The sequence below is a fragment of the Columba livia genome, chromosome 6 (assembly GCF_036013475.1).
Source record: "Columba livia isolate bColLiv1 breed racing homer chromosome 6, bColLiv1.pat.W.v2, whole genome shotgun sequence".
NCBI classification, from domain to species: Eukaryota; Metazoa; Chordata; class Aves; order Columbiformes; family Columbidae; genus Columba; species Columba livia.
Genome location: NC_088607.1, coordinates 36,710,977 through 36,723,282, shown reverse-complemented (window position 1 = coordinate 36,723,282; position 12,306 = coordinate 36,710,977). Strand labels below are relative to the sequence as shown.

General features: G+C 45.9%; 1 protein-coding gene across 9 annotated transcripts in view; it reads right to left on the bottom strand.

The window, feature by feature from the left end:
• The window catches only part of SGMS1 (sphingomyelin synthase 1), a 114,470-nt gene that overhangs the window by 12,491 nt on the left and 89,673 nt on the right, over positions 1 to 12,306 (bottom strand). For all 9 annotated transcript variants that reach the window (XM_005505193.3, XM_005505194.3, XM_065068151.1 and 6 more), the window contains one exon: positions 1,828 to 2,622. In XM_005505193.3, coding sequence (XP_005505250.1) covers positions 1,828 to 2,444 — 617 coding nt within the window. In that variant the 5' untranslated portion in view covers positions 2,445 to 2,622. The remainder of the gene's footprint in view (positions 1 to 1,827; positions 2,623 to 12,306) is intronic.

Here is a 12,306-nt window from a genome sequence, read left to right as displayed (position 1 = left end):
AAAGTGATTCACCTCTTTTTAGAGCACTTAGTGGTTCGCCACCCAAAGCCATGAGAATGAGGTCCTCCAGAAAAAGCCACCCCGCTGGGCTCCGGTTCCCATGAGCGCCTCTCCCGTTCTTCCCTTTCTGCTGCTTCCCAACACCTTGGGCTTCCTGGATTTCGATCCATCCACTGGTTGACATAAAAGACTTCTGGTCTCCAAAGCATTACGAACCCATTACACACACTGAGCAGAACGAGCCCTTCTAAAGCAGGTAAAAACAAACACATCAAAGCAAATGGGGATGGGGGGTTGAATCTTCACATCTATCAATGATACCAAGATACTTGACCATGAAGTCAACCCACATCTCGCTGCTTCAGAATCTCCAAGGACCTTATGAATCCTGCTGTTCTGCTCAGCTCCATCCCTCGTATCGTCCTCCTAACCTGACAGCCCGTTCTTGAGCGCGATCCCGTGTCACCTTCTCCAGGTGCCTCCCTTGGTTTGGAACATCTATGGCCACAGACTCCACCAGATAAAACACACAAAGTAGTATCGAGCAGCAGAAAGATGAATAAACCATCACCTCAGTCTTGTGGATTACTTGAATGTCTGTCACATTCCTATGGAAATCCACAGCTGTGTGCAGAAGGGTATCCTGTCCCAGCTGAGCAATTCTCACTTTTCAAGTCACCTGTACCTTATGAAGCTGGTGAACCACATGCTTACGTTTAAATTTTTATGTTTTTCTCCATTATAAGAGCAAGTGATCCATTTGCCTCTTGTTTTATTGCTTTTAAAAAGGGAAATCTGTACATCTAAGGTCATCAAAAGCCCAGAAAAACGAAGGATCTTGTATTTTGCACGGTAGGGCCCAAATTATGTTCTTTCCTCAGTTTCCCACATAGGAGTCACCAAACAAGAGTCAGTGAACAGGTAAAGAACGATGTTGTAGCAGCAGAGGAGGAGCCCGTCTTTGGGCTGGGCAGCTCTGGGGACATCCTTGTGCCTGGTTTTCGAAAGGAAAGGCCATGTCACCTCATCCTGCTTACAGCCACTTGCCTTTGAACACTTGGTTCCCAGTCACGACAGCACCAGGGTTTATATCTCAGACACTCCAGGTAGGGCAGCCCAAGGTGTGGATTTACAGCAGGATAAATACCCTAAATTAAGCACACGCACATTCTGTAGAGGGGAAGCAGGAGGTTATTTCCATTGGCAGGCAAATTCACCCTGGCAGTTCTGGGCAGGGAGCAATCACTAAAACCTTGCAATTTCACTGCATATCTATGCTTTTGCATATTTTTCCAATTAGCTTTTGATGTACTTTGTATTCAACTTTACCTGGACCATCTAATACCAAGCAGAAAAGATCAACATTTTTTCATGCAGCACCACTGAGGTGCACGGACCAAACAAAACCTGTTGGTTTTGTGCAAGAATAACCTTCAGGTAGGTCTTTACATCAGGCATTAAACCGAGCCCAAGTTGGTTTGCAGCTGGGTTCACAACAGCATGAGCTGTGCTCCCTCTAACAGACAGGACAGTCAACTGAGTTAAGAACATCGTTACATGCAGTTTTTCACACAGGAGAAGGACTCATGTTAATTGCACAGATAAACAAGATCAGGGCTATTTCTTAGTTTCTTAGGCAGCTGTTGGACTGAACTTCTCCCTTTCCCACAAGCAGCCACACAAACTGCAGTTTGCTTATGGCACAATATCTATTTCTGTTTCGGAAACCAAAACCAGAAAGAAGCTCCTGGATGTAACCCAGTATGTGACCTCCAAAAGCTCTCAGAAGTCTACCCGAACACCCGATTTTCATAAGGTTTTACTTACTTGTATTTTAAGAGCAGCCACTGAACAAACCACAGTCCTACAAGGATCATGCCGTTGATTTCACAAATAGAAAAAGCCCATTCCACCCGATCAAAGCGATCAAAAAATGCATCTGGTAGGGGAGGCTGCACCTCCTTGGGAGGCACTCGTTCGTGAACGACCGAGATAGTCACCGTGGTAAAGATGAAACAAAAAAGTGCATAAATAAAAGCCAGGAAAGTCTTGCCCCATTCCATAGGATACTGTGAGCGCTCTGGCTCTGGCATGGGGATCTTTATCATCTCCTTCTTATACCCATTTGGCATCCCGTTCAGCTTCATTTTACTGCTAAAGCCATTCTCGCGCATGGCGTTGCCGACGCGGATGTGCCCATTGGCGTGCCCGTTTTTGTGAACCTCCATGTGATGAGCCATTTTTAAAGTTTCAATCATGTGCAACAACCGCTGGCCGCTGTCCGAAGACACCCGGGAGAGGGGCGTCTTCTTAAAATCCTCCTCCGTGAGGTTGATCAAATCCCGCCCGGTGAAGCTCTTCAGCGGCTCGCAATACTCCGGCACGGCATTTTCCGTCAGCCAATTCGTCACCTCCTGGGGTGACCACAGCACCACTTCTTTCATCTCGCCAGGCAGCCGGGACACGGTCTGACATGGGTTTTAAATCGGGCAGCGGTCAGCGCGTCTCTGGCGCGTCGCAAAGCTCCTCCTTGGCTTCATCTTGGCCGAGGAAGCAGGTCCCTGTCCCCGGGGGCGAGCGTGGGAAACGGCTCACTTCATCTTCGTGCTGGCATTCTTCTTCCTGGGGAGGAAACAACATAAGCAAACCAGTCACTAGGGCAGCATTTATCAATAGTTTGCAATTTGGGTCTAAAGACAAAATCACTGCAAAAGAATAGTTAAGATTCTGGTGTGGAAAAGCCTCATTGATTTGAGCCTTGTGCATATAGCACTGGACCTTCTGAGTTTGCTACAGATTTCTCAAGAACATCAATGGTTTTGTATTACAAAAAAGCAAACACTCTGCAGCTGTGGGAAGGATTCCTTCCTGTTCTATATTTGTTAAATCTTCTATTACTATGCAGCTCTGGTGCGTAACTAGTACCCAAACTTCACAGAATCCCAGAATGTCAGGGGTTGGAAGGGACCTGGAAAGCTCATGCAGTGCAATCCCCCCATGGAGCAGGAACACCCAGATGAGGTTACACAGGAAGGTGTCCAGGCGGGTTGGAATGTCTGCACAGAAGGAGACTCCACAACCCCCCTGGGCAGCCTGGGCCAGGCTCTGCCACCCTCACCAGGAACAAGTTTCTTCTCAAATTTAAGTGGAACCTCCTGTGTTCCAGTTTGTACCCATTGCCCCTTGTCCTATCACTGGTTGTCACCGAGAAGAGCCTGGCTCCATCCTCCTGACACTCCCCCTTTCCATATTGATCCCCAGGAATGAGTCACCCCTCAGTCTCCTCTTGTCCAGCTCCAGAGCCCCAGCTCCCTCAGCCTTTCCTCACACGGGAGATGCTCCACTCCCTTCAGCATCTTGGTGGCTGCGCTGGACTCTCTCCAGCAGTTCCCTGTCCTGCTGGAACTGAGGGGCCACAACTGGACACAATATTCCAGGTGTGGTCTCCCCAGGGCAGAGCAGAGGGGCAGGAGAACCTCTCTGACCTACTGACCACCCCCTTCTAACCCACCCCAGGTACCACTGGCCTTCCTGGCCACAAGGGCCCAGTGCTGGCTCATGGTCACCCTGCTGTCCCCAGGACCCCCAGGTCCCTTTCCCCTACACTGCTCTCTAATAGGTCATTCCCCAAATTATACTGGAACCTGGGGTTGTTCCTGCCCAGATTCAAGACTCTGCACTTGCCCTTGTTCTATTTCATTAAATGTTTCCCTGCCCAGCTCTCCAGCCTGTCCAGGTCTCTGGATGGCAGCACAGCTTCCAGTGTCAGCCACTCCTCCCAGCTTGGTGTCATCAGCAAACTTGCTTCTCTTAAAATCATACTACTAAGGGATTTAAAGTTCTCCAGAGCAAATGTTTAGTGTTATTCATGTCACAAATCTTCTTGCCCCTACAAATTTGTGGTATCTTAATCAAATGTATTGCATCAGGTTATCGAACGGGAAGCCTTTTCTTTATTCTGCAATGCAAAACCAGCTGGTGTACCACAATAAATGCTTTTGTATGGGTCAGCAACACAATAATAACAACAACAACAATAATAATAATAATAAATAATGCAGATAAGCAAAGTTATCCTCTCTGCGCAAAACATCAGCAGAAAAATCGAAGTCTGAAAATAAACCAAAGCATTTAGGTTTACAGGACTCTAGCAGATGAATAGCAGCTTTTCAAGGTAAGTTTTATGGTCTCCATGGTATATATTCAAACATATACTGTATATATTCAAATAACGGTTTGTCATCATTTTAAAAAACAAGCAACCAGTAGAAAAATGAAAGCGAAACTAAAAATACTAAAGATAACCAGGCAGCTAATTTCTACACCCACTTAACTACAAAAACGGATTAGAAAGCTTAGAAAAGCTGGTCACTTCAATGCTAAAATTACAGGAAAACAGATGTTACCTGCTGGAAACTCTCTGTGTGTTTCTGAGACACAAACGGCAAAATCCTGGTGATGACACCACCAGCACATTCCCAGGTTTGAGAGGTTTGTGTGGGGAACGATCAATGTTCCTCCCCAGCGCAAAGCAAGGCCAGCGAGAATCCCTGTCCCCAACCCAATGTCCCCAACCCGCTGTCACAACAACTCCGCTGCACCGTACAGAAAGGTCACCTAAAGAAAGCAAAGAGCAGGGGAAACACCGCACGTTTGCTGAAGTCATACCACGTTCTCTATGGGCTTCAGGAATATTTTTAGCCTCTTACAAGCTCCCAGGTGTTTGTGTTTCATAGCAGGGAGCAAAGCTGCCACTGAGAAGAACCAAAATTATCTCCGCTACTGGCACCACTTCAGCAGAAGTGGCACCAACCAGACCCAGAGCTACATTCCTATGCGAAACATGACCACGCCGCACAAAATACATTTTTTGACCTGTTATTACTAAACTGAGCAAGAAACAGAAGGTGCAGCTTTTAATGTTTCTCTGTGGGGTGAACCAGGTCGGGTGATTCGAGAAAATGTTTTAATTTGCACATGCTGCCTCTCGCTTGCACCTGCACGGATTTAAACCTGTGGAGCAAAGCGGGATGAGGATGAATATTCCCCCTTCTTTTAAAACAGTGGAAGAGAAGATACAACTCTATTTCCTCTTTTTTTTCAGTGGAATTCTATGTACTGAGGAAGGCTTTTAGCTGCGGATCGCTTCATTATTCAAGTCGTGTTTAGCAAATGGGTATTTAGTTACACAGCTCTGAACATGGAAAAGAAAGGAGGGAGTGAATTATGCATGTTCGCCCACATTGGAAACTCCTACGAGGCTCTGGCTGAAGGCAGCTCGGCTCTCGGCCGCACTCGCATTGTTATCGCACCTCAAATCCTGGCCCTGACACCGGCCACAGCACAAAACTCATGTGTGAACCCCACATTTTTACTCCACTTTTACTCCACCACAGAACAAGGAGAAGGAAACACCTTTGGGATGGTCACTGAAGTCCTAAGCGAGGCACCGGGAGCTCAGAAAGGGGAGGATCGGTGTCTACATGACGGAAAACGCAACACGCGCTTTCACACTTGTCCTCGGGTTGAAACTCAGGTTGAAATCCAGGAGAAGCAGCCCCAGAAACTGCGCAGCACCAAATTCAACCAACAGACTTCTCCACGGGATCGCCATTGTCGAGGGTAGCGCCTCACCATCTTGACAAAGCCGAAGTTCTTTGGTTTGGAATCCCATTCCACCGCCCAGGCTCTCAGTCCGCAGCAGGACCTTGTTCTCCCACACCTCCAAGTTTTGCTTGAGCAACTGAGCGTGGATTTGGGGCCATCGCAGTGTACACCATAACATGGGGCAATATCAAACCTTTGCACTTTTAAACGCTGGAGTGACTGAATCACAGTTTTCCAAACCACTTGGAAAGGAGGAAAGCAAAACTTTAACCATTATCCATGATACAAGCCTTGCTGGACATCACAGGAGCCTGTAGCCAACCTTCCAATTACATCTTCTTGCTTACCATGCACATGTATCCTCTCCTGCCCCAGCTAAACTTTAAGATAAGCTGTGTGTGGAGCCTGAAAGAACAAAAATCTGTTGCCAGCTGCAAATATTGATGTTGGCACGAGAGTCCTAATATGCTGATGTGACCCCAAGATAGCTGCCAGTGTTAGGAGAAATTCCAATCCATTCAGAAACCTGCTTTAAACTCACCGTCAGTAATGCCATTAAAGCGTACGAAGAATAAAGATTGCTCGCCTCCAATTTTTGTGTCTTGACAGAATTCAAAATATAAATAACACCTCCCAGGAGTCTCTGGTGGTTTTAAAAGTGAGAAATCCCATCTCGTACACCAGAAGCGGCGACTTTCACCCCATTGCATCCGCCGCAATGGGTGGACAATATCAGCATGGGATTTAGCACGGAGCTTCAGTCCTCCCTGATGGTGTTTTTGGGATGGCAATCCCAACCCACCGCTGTCGCAACACCAGCGAGTAAATCGCTATCTAGGACCTTTTGTAAAAGCAGAGTATTCGATACTCGCAGAGGAAGGCTGAGAAAGGCGATACACTGCCGGGGATGCAGGCCATTAAGTCAATTAAGTTAAAAAGAGGAGAAACAACTATAATTTCTAACACACACCTATCATTCAAACCTCCATCTCACAGCCTGTCTAACGGGGGAGGAATAGGCAAAAAGCTGCTTTACTAACACCTTCCAACTCGTCACATTAAAAATACCTCGTTTTCTATCGCGTGTTCATGAAAACTCGATCGGGTGAGGTTTGCAGAAATTATGTGGGAGAGTAAGAGCCCTCACTGGCCCTAAAACGTTCCCTCGATCTGCAGCAGATCTGCTTCATTAAGGAGCCTGCATCCCATAATGATTTATAAATAATAATGTGATTACCATCATACTAATTGCACTATGATAACGATGCCGTGTAAAACCAGCATCTCAAAATAGCCAGACCATGAGGCCGAGCAGGATGAGAGAACTTCAGCAAGGGCTCCAGTCCTCACCTCCTCGTTTTTACGTGACCTTTTTTCCCTTGTTCCCAGCAAACCTTAATGTTCCAACTCAAAACTTTCAGGTCTTTCTTTCCCACTTTCCTGGCAGTGAGTATTTCCCACCACTACTTCAATCTGCCCGTGTGAGGGTGATAATACCGTGACATCAGTGGGTTAAATAAGTATTTGAGAGCGCACTACATAACCCTGCATATCAGGATTTATTTTCTCCTGCATTGCTTTGTGCAGATGCAGTTGGGCATAAGGACCAAACGTGGGAGCATCCACCTCTTTGGTTACAGGGCAAGATCATCAGCAATAAAGTCACCGGCTGGATGCACCTCCACACGCAACTCAGCGGTCAAGCTGCAGGTTTTCTGTCTCTAGGTGTGCTTGGAGGATAACTGAGCACTCACGTTGGACGTTGCTGTTTCACATTTCGTCTCCGAGTCCATGGGTTCATTGCTGAGTGAGTGACGGGACATTCCACAGCACGACTGAGACTTTGGGGTGGCTGCAAGGTCAACACGCTGCTCCCCGTTACCTCTACATTTGCAAGCAGAAAGCATTACACCTCTCAAGTAATGCTGAAGACTGAAGAAAAGCTAAGTTTTCCTGAATCGAATCCTGCCTTCCTCGTGTTTGTACAGCACTTTTATTCTCTAAGCGAGGACCTTTGCTGCCAAGGCAACAGTCACTATAGAAATCAGTAAAATAACCAGCCATTTCAGAAACGGCGATGAGCTCCTCACCAGGAGCCAAGGAGGTTCTCAAACCCTCTCAGTTGCAGTAACACTGAGCATCCTTCCCAAACACCCCAGAAAACAACGAGACGATCAAAACATTCATAACAAATAGAGCTCAAATGAGCCAAGTCCAAGGTTGGAGATAAAACAGTGATTTTGTCCCTTAGGAAACAACTGCTGGCATGCACACTAATTACATGTGCACACACACGTTGAAGCTTTAACGCTTTAGAAACACAAGTCAATTCCCCAAACACCCCGGCGAGAAGTTCCATGAAGAGCGAGAACTTGGGATGAGAGTCGGCAGCTCCCATCCTGCATTTTCACAGCACAGAACAAACTGTTGGTGACAGTGGCGGCTGCGTCACCGCCACAGTCACCTCCCGACAGGCACTTTACCACCACTAACAATAACGCTCCCACACCTTGCTAACTGGGCTCCTGTACTTGCAAAGCACCTTTGCATGCCAATTTGCCTCTAATTATGTGCTAGATACCACTAATAAGGTACCGAATCGCTTTCCTCCCTCGCCCTTTGCAAGAGGCTGCTCCGCTCCTGAGCACACCGGCGTTTTAAAACAGAACAGCAAAACCGGGTTTGTGCTGTAAATACAAATACATGCACATAGGAAATATCTCCAGGCATAAGGCTGAGGCACAGATGGGCTCATGAGTTTCGTGGAGCTCCGAGATAGGTTTCCTAGGTCAGTCCCGGGTGGAAAACATTGTCCCACCGACGCAAAGTCAGAGCAAGCAGAATTACTACTATGAAAAGAGAGGCTGGGATCAGGATGTGAAGCAACTCCCACGTTCCTGGAATAGCTACTTACGCAGCTACAGAAAGAGGAAAAAGAACTGCCTGCATACTACATAAATCCTCAAACAGCCCGTTTTTTTCTAAATTACTCTATAGGAAGAATTAACCAAACCCAGTGGCTATTTCCCATCCTACTTGAACCAAAAAATAAGAAATGAAAATCCGCTCACAGAATAACGGCTTTGAATCCAAGCAAGGATTTCAAATTGAAAGCACTTGCATCCAATGTGAAAGAGCAAACGGCTCATTTCCAGATGGGAAGCACTGCTAGCGAATATCTCTGCTACAAAAATCCATCATCTATACGTGTGTGTGTGTGTATGTATATACACATGTGTTCTGTGCCAGGTGACAGGGACACTTTCCCCCTCCAAACCTGATGATTCCTTTGGTATCTTGCATCTCTGTCTCTTTGTCCGACTTTCCTCCTTCCTCCTCCTCCTTCCCGGGGCTGGGAAGTAGTTATAGAAACCACCAAACACTCGGAGAAGGCTTCACCTGACCAGCAATCGTATCATGGGAGCAGTTGCTAAGCAAGGTTGTTTGTTTTGACGCTATGGAAATCCTGCGGGGAGTGCTGGGGGTGGAAAGGATGAGGTGGAGAGGGCAGGTCCTGCCTTTGGTTTAACTCACAAACCATTTTTTCAGGCTGAAAAATCTCCTCAAATGCAGAACAGGGATAACTCACGTCTCATTCTGTACTGCACACCACAATTGATGTCTACATCCTAAAATAACACAACACCTGCAACAGAAGGAGGATGGATATTAGCAACTGGGAACACACCTTCCAACTGTGCAAGAAGGACGCAAATAACACCACAAAGTTCATTTACGCCAGGGGAAAAAACCCAAACCCACAACTATTTTGCAACATTATCCTTGAGAGAAAGTGGGTTTGTGCTATTTCAGCCCTCCACATGTGTGAAAATACTGAAGGACCATCACAAACCCTTCCCTACACGTAATCTGGTTCGACACTGGAATCTTTAATTCTTCAGCAGGACTCAACGCACCTGCCGCACCAGTCGCTTCCTTGCAATTATATTTGTGATTATTATTATATATATAATAAGTAGGAACAGACAATATGATACGGTAATATTACATTATATATGATATATAACATATAGGAACAACCGCCCCACAGCCACGACGATACGGGTTGTGCTCGAACCTTACGCAGCCGGTTTGTGGAGCGACGCAACCCGAATTTCTCCAGGCTCTGTGCTGGAGCTCCGGCCGTCATCTCCGACACGGCGAGAGGCAGATCCATGTTCTTCCTCGGGATCTGGGTCAGGCAGAGCTGGAAATAAAACCCCGTGTCCTCGTGTAACCCCTGAGCTAACTCTGGCACGGAAGAGCACAAAATCATATCGGCGTTCCTCCTGAAATTATCCAAACCTCCTTCTATTTATACGCGTGCAACAGGAGACCAGATGAAACACTAAAAAAAACAGGAAAAGTGGTTTTTCCCCGCAACAATGAGGAGAGGATGGGGAATGTATAAGGATGAAAATAAGGAGGGAGACTCAACATTTGCAACATGCTCCGTAAATTAACCCTGTTCGAGATGATTCTTTTTAACCTGCAGTGAATACCTAGAAGTCATTTATTGTTAGAAAGTCAGATTTGTGCTGAGCCTCCAGGAACCTTAAGCAGTAGCAAAAACTACAAGGAAAAAAACCAAATACAAATAAATTAGCAAAAGAGAAAGGGAAGTTTTGCCTAAGGAAACTGAGGACAGGGTTGTGACGGATGGGAATGCAAACTCCGGTGTAGTTTGCCAAAGCAGCCATGCAGGTTGGGAAAAAGAAAGCCAGATGAAACTACGGTGAAAAACAGAACATCATTGAAGGCTTAAATCAATTCGCTGCCGTATTTGTTTAATATTTGGGTTGGTCACTGGCCATGTATTAGGCAGCATCCAGACATCTGCTGCCTTCAAATCGCCCTGCCCTGAGTTTTGACTAAAGGAAGAGAAAACTGAGGTTACACACTCAGAATCCCAGGGCGGAATAATGTTTCCATATTTCATTAGCAATATAAATTATTTCAAACACATTACTTTTGAAATCCAGCACATCAGACCCAGATCAAAAAGCCTCTAAGAGCTGAAATATAAATATCTATATATCTTCATATCTTCATGCAAGATGCATTTCAGCTGTTACTATTCATAAACTCCCTCAAAAGGCACACCATGGACATTATTAATCTGCAATGCTATTACCCTTGTAAAACAAAATAATTCCTGCGTTTGTCTTTATTACTTTCTCCTCATCTAACACATACTGATCCCTGCTCTGAAAGGCCAAACAGCACAAATATTCAGGAATATTTCTGGTAGAAATGGTTCTAACCCAATGTTTTTGAACACAAATTCTCCCTTTTTTCAGCAACATCTGTTCATAAATCAAATATTTAAATCTGGAAGATGTATATTTGTAGAAAGGAGAGGAAGACTCTGATTGCGCATTTGGTCTAGAACAACCAGAAGCACAGGAAAGGCTACAAAAAGGGGAAAAGACAATAAAATAGGCATTTTTGATTGCCAGTTATTTCAAGATCGTTGCTTAGTGGTTCAGGACTTGTGCTGCTGCCACCAAATGCGACACTTCGATGCTGCGACAAGCTCCAAATGTCAGAATTCGGACTGCACAAATCCAAGCTATTCTTCCATCCCAGCGCGGTGAAGTGGCTTCATCTCTGTGTCAGGCTCCAGATCTTAATGCCATCAACTGTCCATACTCCGATGTCCATCCATCCCTCCCATGGATTATTCTCCAACACTGGCAAATCCTACTTAAATCTCACTTCTGGCATTGAACCCCAAGAACAGGTATGCACAAACAGCCTCCCAAAACATTATGTGTTCCTAAGCTACTTAATTGCCAGATATTTGATTAAAACAACATCGAAAACACACTTGCTTCCGGACTGACTGTGTGTACTCCCAGCTCTCAGCCAAACCATTTCCAAGACCACAAGCAGAATCATTGAAAATATTCTAGAATCATTTTGGTTAGAGGAGACCTTTAGGATCACCCAACCCTAACCTAAATCTAAACACTAAATCACATCCCAAAGAGCTTCAAAGTCTGCAAAATACTTAATGCTTTAAATATTCACGCGCTGATCTGGTTGGTTTTGAATGTGTCGATTAAATCAGTTCAAAAAGAAATCTGTGATTCCAGGCAAAGAGAATGCCAGCTCGAGGTACTGCGTAAGGACAAGCCTGCATTCATGTCATGGAAATCAGGCTAACGTTTAAAAATAGTACTTAATGAAAATAATATTTCAGCTCACAAACTCCTGAGAACGCTACCTACCCATAGCCAGCGACTCAAAATAGAGCGCAGAGCTCGGTCAGCAGTTCGCTCACCCTTCACAAGCAGAAATAATGAAGAATACTCAAGTCAGATGGTTCTTGGGGCAGCTGTTCATGCAACACGTCCCTCCAGGCTGGGTCGGACAGATGGAGATGAGGTTCTCAGGGACATGGGTGGGTTATGGTTGGACTCAATGATCTTGAGGGTCTTTTCCAACCAAAATGATTCTGTGATTCTACCACCAGCACACGATGTCCAGTTTCTGGCACTGTGCAGAACTGTACAATGCTCTCCTTAAAAAATCTGTATCTCCTTTCATTAAATTGTACATCTGGCGGAAGGAGTCGCTGGCTTGTAGCACAGCACGGGACGTAATGTCACTTCCCCGAGCCACCCAACGCAAGCATCCCCAGGGAACGTCGCGGCGTGAACGCCTTGTTGGCCACGAACAACTGCAGCTCCCTGC